A 17,263-nucleotide genomic window follows, 5' to 3' on the forward strand; every position below is an offset into this window, starting at 1 on the left:
ATTTAAATGCTTAGCAGAATGCTTTTGGAAAAACAACGAGTATAAGTGCACACACTCACACTGCGCCTACCGAAGAACAATGCCGTGGAGATTCAAGATTGACTTAAATGAATGCCTTGGCAGTGCAATGATGGATCATATTAGTTTGCATTACTGTCTCTTTTTTTTGTCAACAGTCTTTGTTGTCATCTCCACCGAAAAAAAGTTTGATCTGTCTTGCCCATACTAGTCAGCCTAGTCAGGAATTCCATCCCTTTCAAGTAACACAATCATGGGTCTCTTTAGTGTTCCTCTCCAGACATAAAAAACTTATTCAGGAATTTCATTACTTTCAATAACACTTAACAATAATGGCTAGAGGCCATGGATAACTCAAAGCAATACACAACCTCATCCATGGCAAGTAGTAAGTCAATTAACAGTCTAAGAGCAAAAGAGGATTGCAGCTTGTGTTATTGTCCGACCCCAGATTTACATTTCATATGATTCTCTTACTTTGCTTTGAAATTGACTACTAATGCAGGATGCAGCCTTGAAGACACATCTTTCCAATATTAGCCATCAGGCTGCTAAGAATTGTTTACAGAACAATAGACATGTCCTTCGAATATTACCAATCAGGCTGTAAAGTAAACATATTATTTCATCGGAAAACACCTTTACATACAGCACCCTTTGCAAATAAATTAGTGCAATAATTTGACAATACATACACGTCAATATAAAAAAAATCAACTCTAGAACAAAGAGTTGTTGTTATTTCTAATATCCAACTATGACTAACTGCAAATCACATCTCTGTCCCCACTGTTTGTTTCAGTTTGTCAAATAGATTGGGTACAATATGCACTGTACTAGTTAAAAAGACACATTCTTAATATAATGAATCAGTATGCTCTAACAGAATTGATATATTCGTTAATCATCATGACAGTTCCAGAAAAGAGGCTCTAATATCAGAAAGTTTTGCACAAACGTCTTTCATTCCGGGCCTATCCTTCGTTGATTCCATGGTACATGACAGCCCAAGGGCAACCAAGGGGACAATATATCTCTCCATCCATGCTTCTGTGCACCCTTGATGCTCCTCATGCGCCATATGAGGATCAAGAATCTCTGCAACTCTGTCTGGGAACATGGATTCAGAGAACTTACAAAGGCTAAGTCCATCCACAAACATATCATCAGTAGGTCGTTTTCCAGTAAGCAATTCCAGTAGAAGCACTCCGAAACTATATAAATCGCCGGCTACGGAGATCTCGCAACCCATTCCGTACTCTGTGAAGACGTAATGTGTTAAGATAATACACACACATACAAGACATACTATAATTAAGTGGAAACAGAAAAGGTAAAACTCACCTGGTGCCACGTATCCAATTGTCCCTCCAACATCATCCAGGCTTTTAGGAATTACCAGACCTGGTGATAGAAACTTTGCTGAGCCAAAGTCACTGAGCCGTGCAGTCATGTCATCATCCAAAAGGACATTGTTTGGCTTCAAATCACAATGGATCAAAGGAGGCGTCAGTTCATTGTGGGCATAATCAAGAGCAGAAGCCACATCTGCTGCTATGCATATCCTCTGGCCAAAGCCTAGCACTTTGTCTGGAATTCCATTGTGCTGCTCAGAATGCAACCATGCCTCCAGGCTTCCATTAACCATGAACTCGAAGATTAGTGCTTTGAACTCATGGTTTTGTGAATCCAATGTTGAGCATAGGGTCACAGGTCGCATTATATTTCTATGGCGGGTGCTTCGGAGCACTTCACACTCAATAAGGTAACTATCGTATCCACCAGGTTCATTCAACTTGAATACTTTGATGGCAACTAGGCTCTTGTCGGACTTGAACCTACCAACATAAACTGAACCAGTACAAGTTGAGCTGATAGTATGGACCAAAGAAAACCAGTTGGTAGCTTTAACAATGTCCTCGTATGACACTCTCTTCAGCTTCTTCTCGTCATGGCACGGGGCTGTATGCACTTCTCTTCTATTAGGAAACATCTTGGACACAAGATCCCATCGTGAAAATGGAAACGACCCTTTCTTCCAAATAGTGAGCATAAACCATATCAAGACTAGGGAACCAATAGTAAGTGGTGGTAGTACAATTAGCAGCGAGGTCACCAGCAACGACAGATGATGCTTCACTTTAGTTGCTGAACCTGAGATGCCAGGACAAATTGGTAACGCTAGCCTGGGGGAATTTGAGCAGAGTCCCTTGTTGCCATCCAAAACTACTGCAGCAGAATGTGTGAAGATACCACTTGCAGGAACAGCCCCTTCCAAGTTGTTGTAAGAGAGATCAAGTTGCTCCAGCTTATCAAGTTGCTCAAAGAATTTGGGCACGACACCGGATAAGTCATTGTGAGAAAGATTAATCTGCCGGGTTGATACTAATAGATGCCATCTTTCTGGAATTTGTCCATGAAACCTGTTTCCTTCCATGTGAAGGGAAACTAGACCACTACCAATGCCATATGTACCAAGTACCGGTGGTAGTTCCCCTGTGAGATTGTTGTGTGAGAAGTCCAGACTCCAGGCGAATAGAAGGTCAGCAAAAAGTCTGACTGGTATCGAGCCATCAAGATTGTTTTGAGATAAGTTTAGTTCAAAAAGCCCCATGCACTGAGCTAAACTACCAGGTATATTTCCACCCAAGTTGTTACCATCAAGGTAAAGTAGAGCAAGTTGAGTAACATCACCAATTGAGGGAGGAATCTGACCTGATAATTTGTTCTTTGACAGATTTAGGATATAGAGGTTTCGTAGCTTGCCGATGGAAGAAGGTATGCTTCCATAAAGGAAATTGCTTTCCATCCCAAGCGAAAAGAGATTAACAAGATTGCCAATCTCTACAGGTATGGAGCCTGAAATTTGGTTTGACCCAAGCGATAAATATTCTAACCTCCTGGAAAGATTAACAATTGATATAGGTAGGCTGCCATTTAGAACATTCCCTTCCAGATTGATATAGGTAGGCTGCCATTAACATACAAAATAGAAGGGATCTCGCCAGAGAGGTTATTACGTGACAGTATAAGTGTACTGAGTGAGACACTGTTGGCCAGTGAGACAGGGATGCCACCGGTAAGACTGTTGTTTGCAAGATTGACATAGCTAAGTGAATTGCTAGTGCCTAGTGAATCAGGGATGTTACCTTCCAGATTGCTGCCGGCAAGATTCAGTGTATGGAGGTTTGGAAGCTTACCCAATTCTCCAGGGATGGTTCCCGGCAGATAATTATCGACAAGGTTCATCAAGGATAGAGAAGTCAAGTTACCGACACATCCAGATAAGCGCCCACCGAGACGAGCAGATGTGAGGTCCAAAGAGACCACCCGGGGTGGGATTTTTTTGCCGCAGGTGACCCCTTTCCAGCTACAAAAGTTGAGCGAACCATTGCTCCATGAGTGTAGGATGCCAAAGGGATCAAAGCTGATGCCAGACTTGAAGCAAAGGAGGGCATGGCGATCAATCTCGGAGATATTTGCTTGTGATGCAGATGCCGATGTGTTGAAGGAGAAAAGGCTGAGCAAAATACAGAGTAGAGACAAGAGAGAGGGCATGATGCTGATGTGAAAGAACAAAGGTTTGAGCTTGTATGATCTTGGGTGAAGGATGACTTTTGAAGGATTTGGCTACCAGACATGGACCAGAAGGCATGGTTGACTGGACACGGCAGGTCAATGCGAACGTGTGTGCAAGGGAAAGGAGAAGCAGGGGAGTGAAACAAAGACCTCTGAATGAGAACGCGTGTGGACTGCAGACTGCGACTGGCAACTGGAAGAGGACCAACAGCAAAGGCGGCAGGCAGCATCGAACTAGGATGGAGCAAACGGAGCTGGGGTGTTGAAACGGACCTTCAAACGGCATGTTTTGTCCACCCAAATCGCATAAAAAAATCCAAACGGCTCGCTCGTGCATCCCTTCCTCCTCTTGAGCAAAAATGACGCTGCATTGCAATTCAGTCAGTGTTGCGCTTGATCATGCATGCTTGATGATTGAAATGCTTGGTTAACTGAATGGGAAAACATGGCAACACAGGCAGGGATTTCGGACAGACAGCCGAATCTCGTCAGTTTCTAGAGAAAAGGCATTGCGCCCAACTTTATAAATAAAGCCACCAAATCTCGTCAGTTTCAGCGTGGCGGATTGGGAATCTGCAGGAGGACTGGACTTACCGGATGCTGCGAGATGCTGCTCACTCGTCTTCCACGAGCCCGGGGTGGCGGCGAAGCTCCCCGTAGGGAGCCGCCGCAGCGAGGGCTGGCCCCGCTAACTAAACTGCGGAGCAATCCGACGAGATGCTGCTGCGGGCCCGAAAAGAAGGAACCCCGGGGGAGGCGCGGCGACGGTGGGTAGGTGGCGGCCGGTGGTGGCGTCGTCGGCGAGGCGCAGCGACCCGCACGGACTTGGGAGGCGGCGAGCGCTCGTTGATTCAGCGAGGGGGGGATGGGAGGGGACTGGTGGAAGCGTTGACGGCGGGAAGGAAGGCAGCGGCCGACGGCGGTGAGTCCGCTGTCGGATGAGGAGGGGAGCACGAGCGTGAAGATCTGACGGCTGAGGTCGCACCGTAAACTCCAAGGCGCGTCCGATTTGGGTTCCAAGTGGACTGAAAAACCGAACCAAATCCGTATCGGTTTGCATCGCGGTGTTGAAATTAACCTCAGTTTCTCTCACCACAAAAAAAAATCTACGAAAACACAGACGCCCACGCGTGTGGGCGTCTGGCAACTCGCCCACGCGTGTGGGCGTCTGGCAACTCGCCCACACGCATGGATCCTCGTTCAACCAATTCTGCACGAATCTTGGCGGGTTCTAGCAGTTTTTATGTGCCACGTAGGACTAAGCTGGTGTGTGGGCATTTATCCGGTCGCCCACACGTTCTTTTCCACCACACGGGGGCTGGTGTGTGGGCGTTTAGCAATTCGTCCACACACCAGTTTTCACGCACGCAGAGGGGGCTGGTGTGTGGGCGTTTATCACTTCGCCCACACGCCCGTCTCCTCACCCACATCCGAAGCTGGCAGTTGTCATGTGTTTCTGCAGGGTACATGGCAACTGCCCTAGCTTTGCTTGTAAGCAGATGGCAACTCTCTTTTCCCCGAGTTGCCATGTGTTTTTGCAGGGAACATGGCAACCGCCTTAGCGTGCACGTAAGCAGATGACAACTCTTTCTTTTACATGGCAACTGCCCTAGCGTGCTTTGTGAGCACATGGCAACTCTCTTTTTTACCCGAACATGTTTTTTTGCCATTCCTTTTTGTAGTGCTACATGGCAACTGTCTAGTGTTAGTGGGTGGCAACTCCTAAAGTTTTGAAATCATGGCAACTGCAGTAGACCAGACCATACATGGCAACTGCAGTTAAGCAACCATGGCAACTGTAGTTGTCCGACATGGCAACTGCAGTTAAACGAACATGGACGAGGGTCTGGGCCATGGCAACTGCGGGGCGCGCGGTGACTGTCACGCGGGGCGTGCGGGACCACGAGGTACGAGGCCTGATGTACGGGGCGTGTGGGCGTTATCTATTTCGCCCACACGCACGCGTGTGAGAGGGATCGGGAGGAAAAAAAAGAGGTGTGTGGGCATTACTTGTTTTGCCCACATGTAGATGTGTGGGCTGTTCCTCTTATACACCACACAAAATGTGTGGGCAAACCTCCTAATGCCCACACGTACGGCACTTATCGGCGTCCAAAATCTAAGAGTATCTCCAGCTGGACATGTGTGATTAATAATAAAATCAAATAAAATAGCAAAAAGAAAACTGATTTTTTTTGGCATTCAAAGATGCTCTAGCGTGTGATGTGGTTGGCAACATTCATGGTGTTTGGACATTCCACGATAGCGTGACAAAAAAATTTGACCGTGAAAAAAACTTTGAAAATGAGCACTATTTGGACCTGATTTGTTTCTTTTTCATGTCCTTAAATGTCCAAACATCACAAAAATTTGCGCAGCCGAGCATCTTTGATGTCAAAAAAATACAATTTTTTATCTTTTAAATATTTTTTAATTTAGTGTTCAACAGGCATAGATGAGCACGAGCTCAGACATGAATTACCGTGACTCCTATTTCCTCCCCATATGTTCGGATGGATGAAATTTTCTTGGATAAGAGAGAAAGAAAAACACCATTCAACTAGAGCTATCAAATGGTACCTCCGGACACACCGCCACATCGGATGCAGCTCACCCCGGACCATTTTCTCTCTCCCTCCCCATCAATGATATGCATGTGTCCGCACAATTTAGGGGATACGACAGCATGCACATGAACAAATAGGGGTTCAAAGTGGGCGCTGTAGAAAGTGTCCGCGGACAAGTAAGTTCAGTTGAAGATACTCTAACACACTGCAACCATATGAAAGTTAACAGGTGTATCAGTTCAAAAGACAGGTTAACACGTGTACTGTTTTAAGTTAATTTTTATCAAGAACCAAAAAATCATTTCTCAGAAATCTAGAGCAATGAATTATTAATAATACAATCTCACCAAAACTTGCAAATGCGCATATGTACTGCAATATACTTCTCTGAATACGCAGATTAATAATTGGGATCACATGAACTCAGTTTCTAAAATATCATGTCTAATAGAATACATATACTAGTTTTTCCAACATAGGGAGCTCCAATACTGAACATGTACTCTTTCGAGCAATTCAATATTTTGATAACTAGAGATCTGGTGATTTTCCAACACATAAATGTGATCTGCAGAACCAATTTTTACAGCAAAGATATTCGCACCTTATACTCTTATTCAAGAACGTGTTGATCTGCAGGTTAATCAGCAGAACTCAAAGAATGCCTCTTTGAGAGACAAAATTCTGGCACAAACTTCTCCCATTCCCGGTCGATCTTTAGGCGATTCCATGGAACACAGGAGGCCAACTTCAACCAGAGGTACCATATATCTCCGCATAAGCACTCTATCACACGCACGCTGCTGCTCGTGGGACAAATGGGGATCTAAAACCTCTCTGAGTCTGCCTGGAAATGCTGAGCTCACAAGCTTGTGCAGGCTCAGGCCACCGGTGAACATTGCATCCGTTGGTCGCCTTCCGGTAAGCATTTCTAGAAGGAGGATTCCAAAACCATAAACATCACATCCTGGTGAAACTTTGTATCCCATACAGTACTCTGTAAAATCATTTAGGGCATTTTTAATACAAGAGAAATAACCAATAACAAAATACTCAAAACAAAGTTGAACTCACCGGGTGCGATATATCCAATTGTTCCTTCCACACCAACCAAGTCTTCTGGACTACCAGGGGTAGAAGAGAGAAACCTCGCTGACCCAAAATCACCAACCCTTGCGGTCATATCATAGTCCAAAAGAACATTTCCGGGCTTCAAATCACAGTGGATTAGAGGAGGCGTTAACTGGTTGTGCATATAATCCAGAGCCAACGCGACGTCCATCGCTATTCTTAACCTCTGACCCAAGCTCAGTACTCTCTTGGGGCTATTGTTGTGTAGCTTCGGGTGCACCCACATGTCCAAGCTTCCGTTGGCCATGAAGTCGAAAACTATAGCCTTGAATTCATTGTTCTCTAGGTCCACTGTCGAGCATACGGTGACAGCTTTGACAAGATTGCGATGGCGGGTGTTTCGCAACACCTCGCACTCGGTAGCGAAGCTGTCATGCGCACCATTCTCTTCGAGATGGAATAACTTGATGGCGACCAAGTCCGTGTCAAACTCAAACCTTCCAATGTAGATCGAGCCGGTGCGACTTGAGCTGATCTTGTTAACCGGAGAGAGCCAGTTGGTAGCTTTGACGATGTCACCATAAGAAATCTTCTTCATTGTCTCCTTGTAGCATGGAGCTGTTTCTGCTTGCCTTCTCTTCAGAACAGTGACCACATAGCATATGAAGGAGAGCAAGGCAATAGCAATTGGGGGAATTAGTTTTACCAATAGGAGTGCATGCTTGCTCTCAACAGCTGACGTTGTGGGGCAAAGTGGGAAATCGAATAAGTTGGTGGTTGCATTTGCACACAGCCCTGCATTACCATCCAAGATTACTGCACTATATTTCTGAAAGATGCCACCGGTTGGAATTGGCCCTTCAAAGTAGTTGGCTGACAGATCAAGTTGGTGCAAATAAACCATGTTTGCAAAGAACTCTGGAATTTGTCCAACAAGGTAGTTTTGGGAAAGATCAATCTGATCAATGGACTTCAGCTCACTGAAAGACTGAGGTATGCTTCCATTAAGCATGTTACTTCTCAATCTTAGAGACACTAGTTGGACACATTGGCCAAGTGATAATGGTACTTGACCAGACAATTTGTTGACGGAAATATCAAGACGGGCAAGTTGAAGCAGTGCACCAACTTGTAGTGGTATTGATCCTGTAAGGTTGTTGTTTGACAAATCAAAACTGAGGAGGGTAGTGCTATTGGTGAGTTCACTTGGTATTGGTCCTTCAAGGCTGTTAAAAGATAAGCTTAGCATATCCAGTTGCTTGCAATTTCCTAAACTTGCTGGGATGTTCCCACTCAAGTTGTTGTTGTCTAGAGAAAGCTGATTCAGCTGGGAAAGATTACCTATTGCAGATGGGATCTGACCAGAAAATTTGTTCCCTGATAGGTCTAGGACAACTAGCCGGTCTAGGTTCCCGATAATAGAAGGAATAACCCCTGAAAGCAAGTTTTTGTCCATAGCAAGCATTTGGAGACTTGCAAGGTTAAAAATCTCAACTGGTATTGTGCCTACGATTTGATTCCTTCCAAGGTTTAAACGTACTAAACTTCTAGAAAGATTCCCAACAGACCTAGGGAGACTACCATTCAGGACATTCCCACTCATTTCCAAAATTTCTAGCTGCGAACAATTTGCGAGAGAGACAAGGAATTCCCAGCCTTCAGCTTCTAGGAAGTTATTTTCAAGAATTAGTAGCTGTAAGTTAAGTAAAGATCCCAGAGATGGGATTCGTCCATTTAGTAAGTTGTATCCAAGATCAATCACTTGGAGGTTCGATGCATTTGCTAGTGATGATGGAATTAATCCCTCAAATTTGTTACCTGACATGTCAAGCAATTCAAGGTTTGTTAATGTGTTTCCAATGAAAGATGGTACTTGTCCAGTTAGGTCATTCTGGGCTAAGTCAAGATAAATGAGTGATGAGATGTTACAGAGTTCGGACGAAAGATGCCCCGACAGGTTGTTGTTACCTAAACTCAGCATACTAAGGTTCTGGATATGGCTAAGAGAAGAAACATTTCCCAGTGATGAAGGTATGCTTCCAGAAAGGTCGTTATTTGAAAGATCAAGAAATTCAAGGGTTGACATCTTATGGAAATCTGGAATATTGCCAGTGAAGATGTTAAATGAGAGATCGACAATTTTAAGAGATCTACTAGTGCCTAAAGATCTAGGAATGCTACCTATAAGCATGTTTTCTGACAGTATCAAAGTTTGGAGGGCTGGCAACCTATGGAAATCTGGTATAGTACCGACAAGATGGTTTTCTGTGAGATTGACATGTATGAGAGATCTACTAGTGCCTAGGGATCTAGGAATGATACCTTCAAGGATGTTCACTGAAAGGATCATAAACTGTAGCTGTCGAAGTGTGCCTAACTCCTCTGGAATGCTTCCAGAGAAGCGATTTTCTGAAAGGTCTAGCCGTTCAAGTGACGTAAGGTTAGCTATCCAAGGAGATAACTGACCACTGAGCTGTGCAGAGTTTAAGTTCAGGGAGACCACACGAGTTGGAAGAGTAATACCGCAGGTGACACCTCTCCAGCTGCAGAAGCTGATCGAGTGGTTCCAAGACGACAGGACCTGGCGCGGATCACTGGTGATGCTCTCCTTGAAGGAGAGGAGGGCCTGCCGGTCGACCTCGGACCCGTTGCTGATGGATTTTGCGACGGTGTTGGAGGACATGAAGATGAGAAGGTGGGTGAAGAGAAATAGGATGCCATGTGTGGAAAGAGGGCGGAGAGTTCCTGCAGGTGCCATGTCTAATGCAGCGTATCTTGTCTTGTGCGCATTCCTTCTCTATTATGCATCCCTCAGAGTAGACTTGGTGTTGACTTGCTTGTAACCTCCATCACAGACCAACACCCCAGCGGTAGAACAACCTGTGGATGGGAATCGACAGGATAAGGTGACCAAGACCCAGAAAGAGATGGTCTGCAAAGGCTGGTCCGTCCATGAAGTTGATCCAACACTTGCGATACTTTGCTAGGTGTGCTACTGACAGCTTGGGACCGGGAGACCGAGAGAGTTAGTCAGTGGAAATTGTTGAGAATGAAGGTCGGGTCTTCATTTTGTCAAGAAGATGGGCAGGGCATTCCAACAAGCATTTGGTGTTATGGCAACATGCTCTGCTTGATTGGGATGTGGTGGACTGGAGACTGGACTCTGTGTGGTTGGACCGACAGGAGAAGAGGAAGGGGGCACACATGCTTACACGGCGGCGACCTCGATTTTCGGCGTTTCGGCGGGCGGGCGTCGGCTCCACCGCCGCATGCACTCCTCCGGCCTCGGCCAACAAGAGAAACAGAGGTATGGCGAGGTGAACGCAGTCTGCGGCGTTCCCTTCACAGACTTCTGCTGCGTTGGAAGCTGGAACGGAGTGAGAGAGAAAAAGCAATTCTGCCGTGCGCGAATCCACCGTGGTTGCTTTGAGATTCGTAATACTTTTTTTTTACTGTTTTATTAAAATTTTGTCTTGTTTCAAAGTGTTACATTGGATTTGTTTTCTCTTGCTCCATAGTGTATGTTGATGTTTCATTATGTATCGTCCTGTTTGTATCAGCTAACCTGATCCAAAAGAATTGTACTCCCTATGTTCACAAACATAAAATGTTCTGGCTTTTTTTTTGTGAATTGGTTGTATATAGACATGTTTTAGTGTGTTTGTTCATTCATTTCAGCTCATATGTAGCTCATATTAAAATATCGAAAACATCTTATATTTATGAACGAAGGGAGTAGTATACTTTTTTGTTGGTACATAGTGAAACATGATACACATTGAAACAAGAAAAAGAAAGCTACCAAAATATTTGAAACAAGATAAATGTTGACAGCAACCATTAAAAGTTGCATGAATTTCAAAGCAACAATGGATGATGGATGCATACACGGAATATCATGTGCATGGCAGATAAACCACTCTCAGAACGGAGTGCATTTGCCGTCATTGAACTTGTATCGTGAGCACACTTTGGTCACTGTAAAAATGCTGATTTACAACCAAAGACTCAATGAGCAGTGTTCAGCCAGATGTGGATATGGGACGGATAATAATGTCAAAATGAAAATTCTGTTTTCATGGTTTTCAGCCAGAAAAGGTCTGTTTTCGCAGGAAATTTTTCCAGTGACTAACGATGATCCTGACTCCCTGCTTGTTAATTTCGCTGCCCTGTCTACCATCGACACTGGTTGCCAATCACACGGCTATTTTAACAGTTATTGCGACTCTGCCAATAAGGCAAAAATAAAATCCAAGCTAGTAATCGCTTTGGTGAGGAGGGAACCAACAAATAAAAAGCATACCATATATAGACCTAACTGTAACAATTTTCTGTTCCGATTGAGGATGCTTCACTAATCGAAAAATGAACAGATCACAAGAACTGAGAAGAAGTCACAATCTTTGGAGCAAGAAGACACAAAGAGGAACTAGAAACAAGAAGCCAAGAGGCGCCCCCCAGCAAATGAAACGCCGGCTCAGTTGATCAACGCGACCAGAGCTTGTGATGACTCTGATGCCCTACAACCAAAGGTACGGAGTGCAGATATCAGTTTAACTGGCTCCTAGATATATGCATTTCAAGATCTCAAGTATTCACAACAGGCAAATATGGGCCCTTTATCAACTAAGATTGCTTAAGTTGCAAGATGAATTAAAGCGGCTATATCATAACCGTCTCTAAACAAAGAGAAATTTTCATTTCCTTGATGTTACAGATACATAGATGATGAAAGCATCTGATCAAGCAAAAAGCTCACAAAAGTACACATGGCAGAAAAGCTAAGAGTAACTCTAGTAGCAAGTTAAGTCAGCCATGCACTGTGAGGCTGCATCGACGTTCTTCTACCTTTCAACCAATTGAATTCCAGTTAACATCTCATGGGGATTCAGAGCTGATGACAATAGAGCAGGTGATGAAATAACTCTTGTGTGTTGTATGTGCATTTCCTGCTTCATTATATGAGCTACACCAGTGATGGACTGATGAATATACCTAATAGATCTAATTCTGCTACTTTAGTGTAGAAACATAGCATGTATACTCGAAAGTTTATTTACTTGGCAGTTAGGACATCACGTATAGAATCTAGCGTCATTCACTTCAGTGTATAAACACCATTCAGTAAAATGGTAAAAATGTAATATCCTGGAAGTATATTTCCCAACAAATACTCCACAGTACTTAAGATGTAACCACTATATAATTGAAAGTATATAGAAGCTTCCATTTCCTTGATGTTACAGATACATAGATCATGAAACCATCTGAACTGATCAAGCTACAAGCTCACAAAAGTACACATGGCAGAAAAGCTAACAACTAAAAAGGTGGAGCTGATATCAAGTTAAGTTAGCCTTAGCCATGCATTACAAGGTCGTCTTCTACTACCTTTCAACCAATTGAATTCCAGTCAACATGTAATGGGGATTCAGAGTTTGATGACTATCAACAGGTGATAAAATAGCTTTGTGTGTTGTATGTGCATTTCCTGCTTCATTATATGAGCTACACCAGTGATGGACTGATGAATATACCTAATAGATCTAATTCTGCTACTTTAGTGTAGAAACATAGCATGTATACTCGAAAGTTTATTTACTTGGCAGTTAGGACATCACGTATAGAATCTAGCGTCATTCACTTCAGTGTATAAACACCATTCAGTAAAATGGTAAAAATGTAATATCCTGGAAGTATATTTCCCAACAAATACTCCACAGTACTTAAGATGTAACCACTATATAATTGAAAGTATATAGAAGCTTCCATTTCCTTGATGTTACAGATACATAGATCATGAAACCATCTGAACTGATCAAGCTACAAGCTCACAAAAGTACACATGGCAGAAAAGCTAACAACTAAAAAGGTGGAGCTGATATCAAGTTAAGTTAGCCTTAGCCATGCATTACAAGGTCGTCTTCTACTACCTTTCAACCAATTGAATTCCAGTCAACATGTAATGGGGATTCAGAGTTTGATGACTATCAACAGGTGATAAAATAGCTTTGTGTGTTGTGTGTGAATTTCCTGCTACAGCCGGGCTAGATAAGCTACACCAGTCATGGGGCTGATGAATATACCTAATTGATGTAATTCAGCTACTTCTGTGTTGAACCATAGGCGCTCTACGTTCTACAACAAGCTTCCTAAGTTAGATTTAGAATCAGAAGCCACACCTCCACCAATTGTTCCAAGGAATTTTCTAGGCATTACATCAAACATCTCACACAAAAATTTACAAGGGAATTTTCAAATATAGTGCAAAACACATTCTAGATGAACTTCTTGGAATTTGTTAAGCATGGCTGCATTTCCCAAATCAAAATATAGCATAAAGCCATGAAGTATAGGCAAAAGACCTAACAGCCAGTCTGCTTAAACTTTTATCAAACTGGACATTAAAAACAAGACAGCTGCAACAGTTAGAACAGACTTAGGCCTTACATTTCAGTAAAATGTCAAAACAATCAGTAGTAGTAAAATTGAACGACTTCACTTATTCCTACTAAGTCAAGAAATCAAAGATTACTACATCATTTGTACTGGAATGAGGGTGCCAAAAACCACTCTAAAATTTATAAGAGATTTTTCACATATAGTGCAAAATGCATTCTAGACAAACTTCTTGAAAATAGCAAAGCATATCCTGATGCCTGCACGCCCCAAAACTAAATATATAGCATAAAGTATAGTCAAAAGCCCTACCTGCCCATCATACCAACAGTAGCTAAATGAAATCTGCTTAAGCTTGTACCAAACTGAACCTTAAAATCAAGATAGCTGCAACAGTTACAACAGCTTGCCATATCATCAGTCACGGGAACCACATTTAGAGAGTCCTTCCATCGTGTATTGCAGGCATATATATGTTCAGCATTCAAAACATTATGCAACGCCAACTGATTTGACTTAGGCCTTACATTTCAATAAAAGTAGTAAAATTGAACAATCACAGGAAATTCTTCACTTATTCCCATCAAGTCAAGATGCTACAGATCACTACAGCATTTCTATTAAAAAGGAGGGCGCCAACCCTGCCGAGGCATTGCGTCGAACACCTCACGCGCGTGCAGGCGGGCATGCAGGCGAAAGGAAAAACAAACCGAAACACCACGGGGGGTGGGAACTAACCGGAGGCGACTACTGGCTCGCGCCCTCCGGCGCGGCGGCGGCCGGCTTGGGCGGCGGGGCGTGCGAGACGACGAGCGGGGGCCTGAGCGCGCGGCGCTGCTCGTCGGCCTGCTTCCGCGCGTTGTACATCTCCTCGGTCTCGACGACGACGAGGCGCTTGACCTGGGTGAGCATGCCGAGGAGGGAGGGCGTGGTGCGGTGCTCGACGGTGCGGTGGCAGCGGCGGAGGCGCATGGCCTCCAGGGTGCGGCGGTGGAGCTTGCGCGTCCCCGGGAGCCCGCGCACCAGCGTGATGTACAGCTTCGGGCTCCACGCCACCGGCACCCGCGACTTGAAGGCGTTGAACGCGCTCCCGCTCATCTCTCTGGCTCTGGCTCTGCTCCTCCGTGTGCGTGTGGTGGGATTTACTCCGGCGGCCGGAACCCTAAGCCTCTGTCTGTACCCTTTTGCCGGAGTGGGAGGCAGTTGGGCTGGTCAGCTCGGAGATCTAGCGAGAGAAATGGCTGTCACTATTAAATGGGCTATAAGAAGGCTGAGAAAATAAGTAGAAACATTTGGACTGAATGGCCCGTCTGCAGATTTACTCATTGCACGCGTGGCATATACACAAGCCCAAATTATTTCGCTAAAACAAACAAGCCCACATATTTCTGGGCGCCCCTATGTCTCGCTAAAAGCGAAACCTAGGGAAACCCGGCATTTCCTATTTAGCGCTGCAGGCGCGGCAAATTTACAAACAAACGGGCGCCTGCAGCACCCCGCGCTGGGCCGGCCCATTACAGTGTATTCTCATCTTACGCAAAAAATTAGTGCGCTTACTGAGAATCGAATCAGAGACCTCCCTGGAACAGATTTGTTTGCACAAACACCGCACCAGCAAGCAGGATCCGATAAACTTCAACTCTTTACGTCTTTCATTCCTTGCCTTCCTCTTTTTTCTTTTTCACGTTTTCCTTTTTTTTCATTTTCCTTTTTTCTTTTTTCTTTCTTCTTCTTCCTGGTTTATCCCCTCATCAATTTTTTTCCCTTTTCTCTTTTCTTAAATGCGAGAACCTTTTTCAAATCGATGGTGTCTTTGTTTTCAAAATCAATGAACTTTTTTCTATTTTTAGTGAACTATTTTAACAAATGATGATTTTTTTTACAAATTCGATGAACTTTTTTTCAATTTTGATGACCTTTTTTCTAATTCGAAGAACTATTTTCTAGTTTGATGAACTTTTCTCAAACCCGATGATTTTTTTTTCAAATTCGGTGAACTGTATGCAAATTTGATTAAGAATTTTCAAATTAGATGAACTATTTTTTAAATCTGATGAACTTTTTTGAAAAGTTGATGAGCTTTTTCCAAATCCAGTGAACTTTTTTTCAAATTCTCTGAACTTTTTTAAAATTTATGAAGAATTTTAAAATCATATGAACTTTTTTAAAATTCGATGAACTTTTTTTCAAATTCGATGAACTTTTTAAAATCTGTTAAATTTTTTGAAACTCATGCTCTTCTTCATTGTTGTGAACTTTTTTACAAAATTTGTGCACTTTTTTTCCATTTCATGAACTCTTGTTTTTGAATTCGTGAACTTATTTGAATACATGAACCTTTTTTACATTGGCCAACTTTTTTATGCATGTTCTTCAACTATTCAATTTTTTAATATTTTTTCCGTACATTCACGCTTTTCATCAATGTTTTCAAACAATTCAAAAAACTAAGCGAGATAAGTAGCGCTGCTACGGTGGTTCTTAAATAAAGTCGCATTGAAGTGAATCACTAGCAGCCATGAGGTGTTCCGGTTAGCTAAACTCCAGCATGGCTGTGAGGTCACGTTTTCGATTCAGAGAGAACCACGTTTTTTAGATTTTTTTTTATTTAGCGTGGACTGTGCGGTCGCTGGACTGTACGTTTCGTGGCCCGGCCCAGCATCGGACGCTGCAGGCGCCAGGAGCGCGAACGGGCGCCTGCAGCGCCGTATAGGAGCTCCCCTTAATGTGAGGCATAGAGTTCACGCATATTTCTCATGTTCAATACTGTAGCAAAAAGAAAAATCTTTTTTTGTATAGTACAATTGCAGATGCCCACAAATACGCAGATACACTCACCTATATGAATGCACGCATGCACTCCTTACTCGTATGAGCACCTCCGAGATACTAAGCCTGCATCACATCTTAAGATTGACAGAGTCTCCACAAGCACCTTGTAGTTGACGGAAATGTCTCCTTCACTAAACGAACATCGTCAGAAAACCTGAAATGAATTCAGAAAATATTTTCCCTGTATAATATTGTTGCAAAAATTATGCTAGTGAAAATAACGTCAACTACTGGTATGCAACACGCCTTAACAATTGTTCCAGCTTTGCAAATCATGTCAAATGCACATGCAAAAAATTTGCAAAAAAAAAACATATGCACAAGACACGATCGTTCTGGCCTTCAAGGAGATATGTAATGATGCTTAAAAAGAAGGAGATATTTAATCTTTATATGTGAATATATATAGAAGACATCTTGGAGGAGACACGGTAGTTCTGGTCTTCAAAGAGATAGTTCTGGCCTACTCAGAAGAAAGTTAGAGCAAGCGCAATTTTTAAATAAGTGCATAGAAATGAAATACACCATGGTAATTTTTCATACCAATTTCTTACTGGGTTTTCTTGGAGGTGTTTTAAAAGGCGAAATGGTCTCGCCAAGTGTTATGGGGTTGATACGAGAAAACTGAACTAATAAGACTAATAAGATCTAAATGGGTCACTATTAGTATTAGGCTCAAACTAAGAAATAATTAGGGTGAAAAACAAATAGACGGTTTTTTAGGTGTACATGTGACTCCTCACACTTCGTGGGCCAAGTCTCTCTTTTTCCTGATAATTTTTAGTGATGTTCTTTCA

At 43.2% G+C, this 17,263-nt stretch overlaps 4 protein-coding genes and 1 long non-coding RNA gene across 6 annotated transcripts; 1 reads left to right on the plus strand and 4 right to left on the minus strand.

Annotated features, from left to right (window-relative positions):
• Positions 1-623: 623 nt before the first annotated feature.
• Positions 624-2,867, minus strand: LOC123051288 (probable LRR receptor-like serine/threonine-protein kinase At3g47570). 2 transcript variants are annotated; one of them, XM_044474132.1, is made up of 3 exons: positions 2,734-2,867; positions 1,363-2,514; positions 624-1,278 (listed from the first exon to the last, which is right to left on the minus strand). In XM_044474132.1, the coding sequence occupies exons 1-3, from the start codon at positions 2,825-2,827 to the stop codon at positions 926-928; spliced, it is 1,599 nt and encodes a 532-aa protein (XP_044330067.1). In that variant the 5' UTR covers positions 2,828-2,867; the 3' UTR covers positions 624-925. The 2 variants fall into 2 exon arrangements, with proteins under 2 accessions (XP_044330067.1, XP_044330066.1); XM_044474131.1 differs by having other exon boundaries at positions 1,363-2,827.
• An 88-nt stretch (positions 2,868-2,955) lies between these two features.
• On the minus strand, positions 2,956-4,600 carry LOC123051289 (protein NSP-INTERACTING KINASE 2). The gene is made up of 2 exons (XM_044474133.1): positions 4,192-4,600; positions 2,956-3,962 (listed from the first exon to the last, which is right to left on the minus strand). The coding sequence occupies exon 2, from the start codon at positions 3,574-3,576 to the stop codon at positions 2,956-2,958; it is 621 nt and encodes a 206-aa protein (XP_044330068.1). The 5' UTR covers positions 3,577-3,962; positions 4,192-4,600.
• A 1,934-nt stretch (positions 4,601-6,534) lies between these two features.
• LOC123051290 (probable LRR receptor-like serine/threonine-protein kinase At3g47570) lies at positions 6,535-10,027 on the minus strand. Its single transcript, XM_044474134.1, has 2 exons — positions 7,239-10,027; positions 6,535-7,161 (listed from the first exon to the last, which is right to left on the minus strand). The coding sequence occupies exons 1-2, from the start codon at positions 9,991-9,993 to the stop codon at positions 6,809-6,811; spliced, it is 3,108 nt and encodes a 1,035-aa protein (XP_044330069.1). The 5' UTR covers positions 9,994-10,027; the 3' UTR covers positions 6,535-6,808.
• A 1,493-nt stretch (positions 10,028-11,520) lies between these two features.
• Positions 11,521-14,876, minus strand: LOC123051291 (uncharacterized). Its single transcript, XM_044474135.1, has 2 exons — positions 14,373-14,876; positions 11,521-11,755 (listed from the first exon to the last, which is right to left on the minus strand). The coding sequence occupies exon 1, from the start codon at positions 14,730-14,732 to the stop codon at positions 14,382-14,384; it is 351 nt and encodes a 116-aa protein (XP_044330070.1). The 5' UTR covers positions 14,733-14,876; the 3' UTR covers positions 11,521-11,755; positions 14,373-14,381.
• On the plus strand, positions 11,524-13,527 carry LOC123051292 (uncharacterized). Its single transcript, XR_006424000.1, has 2 exons — positions 11,524-11,767; positions 11,953-13,527. It is a non-coding gene; the product is annotated as an uncharacterized lncRNA (long non-coding RNA).
• Positions 14,877-17,263: the final 2,387 nt, after the last annotated feature.

Source organism: Triticum aestivum, chromosome 2D, assembly GCF_018294505.1.
Source record: "Triticum aestivum cultivar Chinese Spring chromosome 2D, IWGSC CS RefSeq v2.1, whole genome shotgun sequence".
Taxonomy (NCBI): domain Eukaryota; kingdom Viridiplantae; phylum Streptophyta; class Magnoliopsida; order Poales; family Poaceae; genus Triticum; species Triticum aestivum.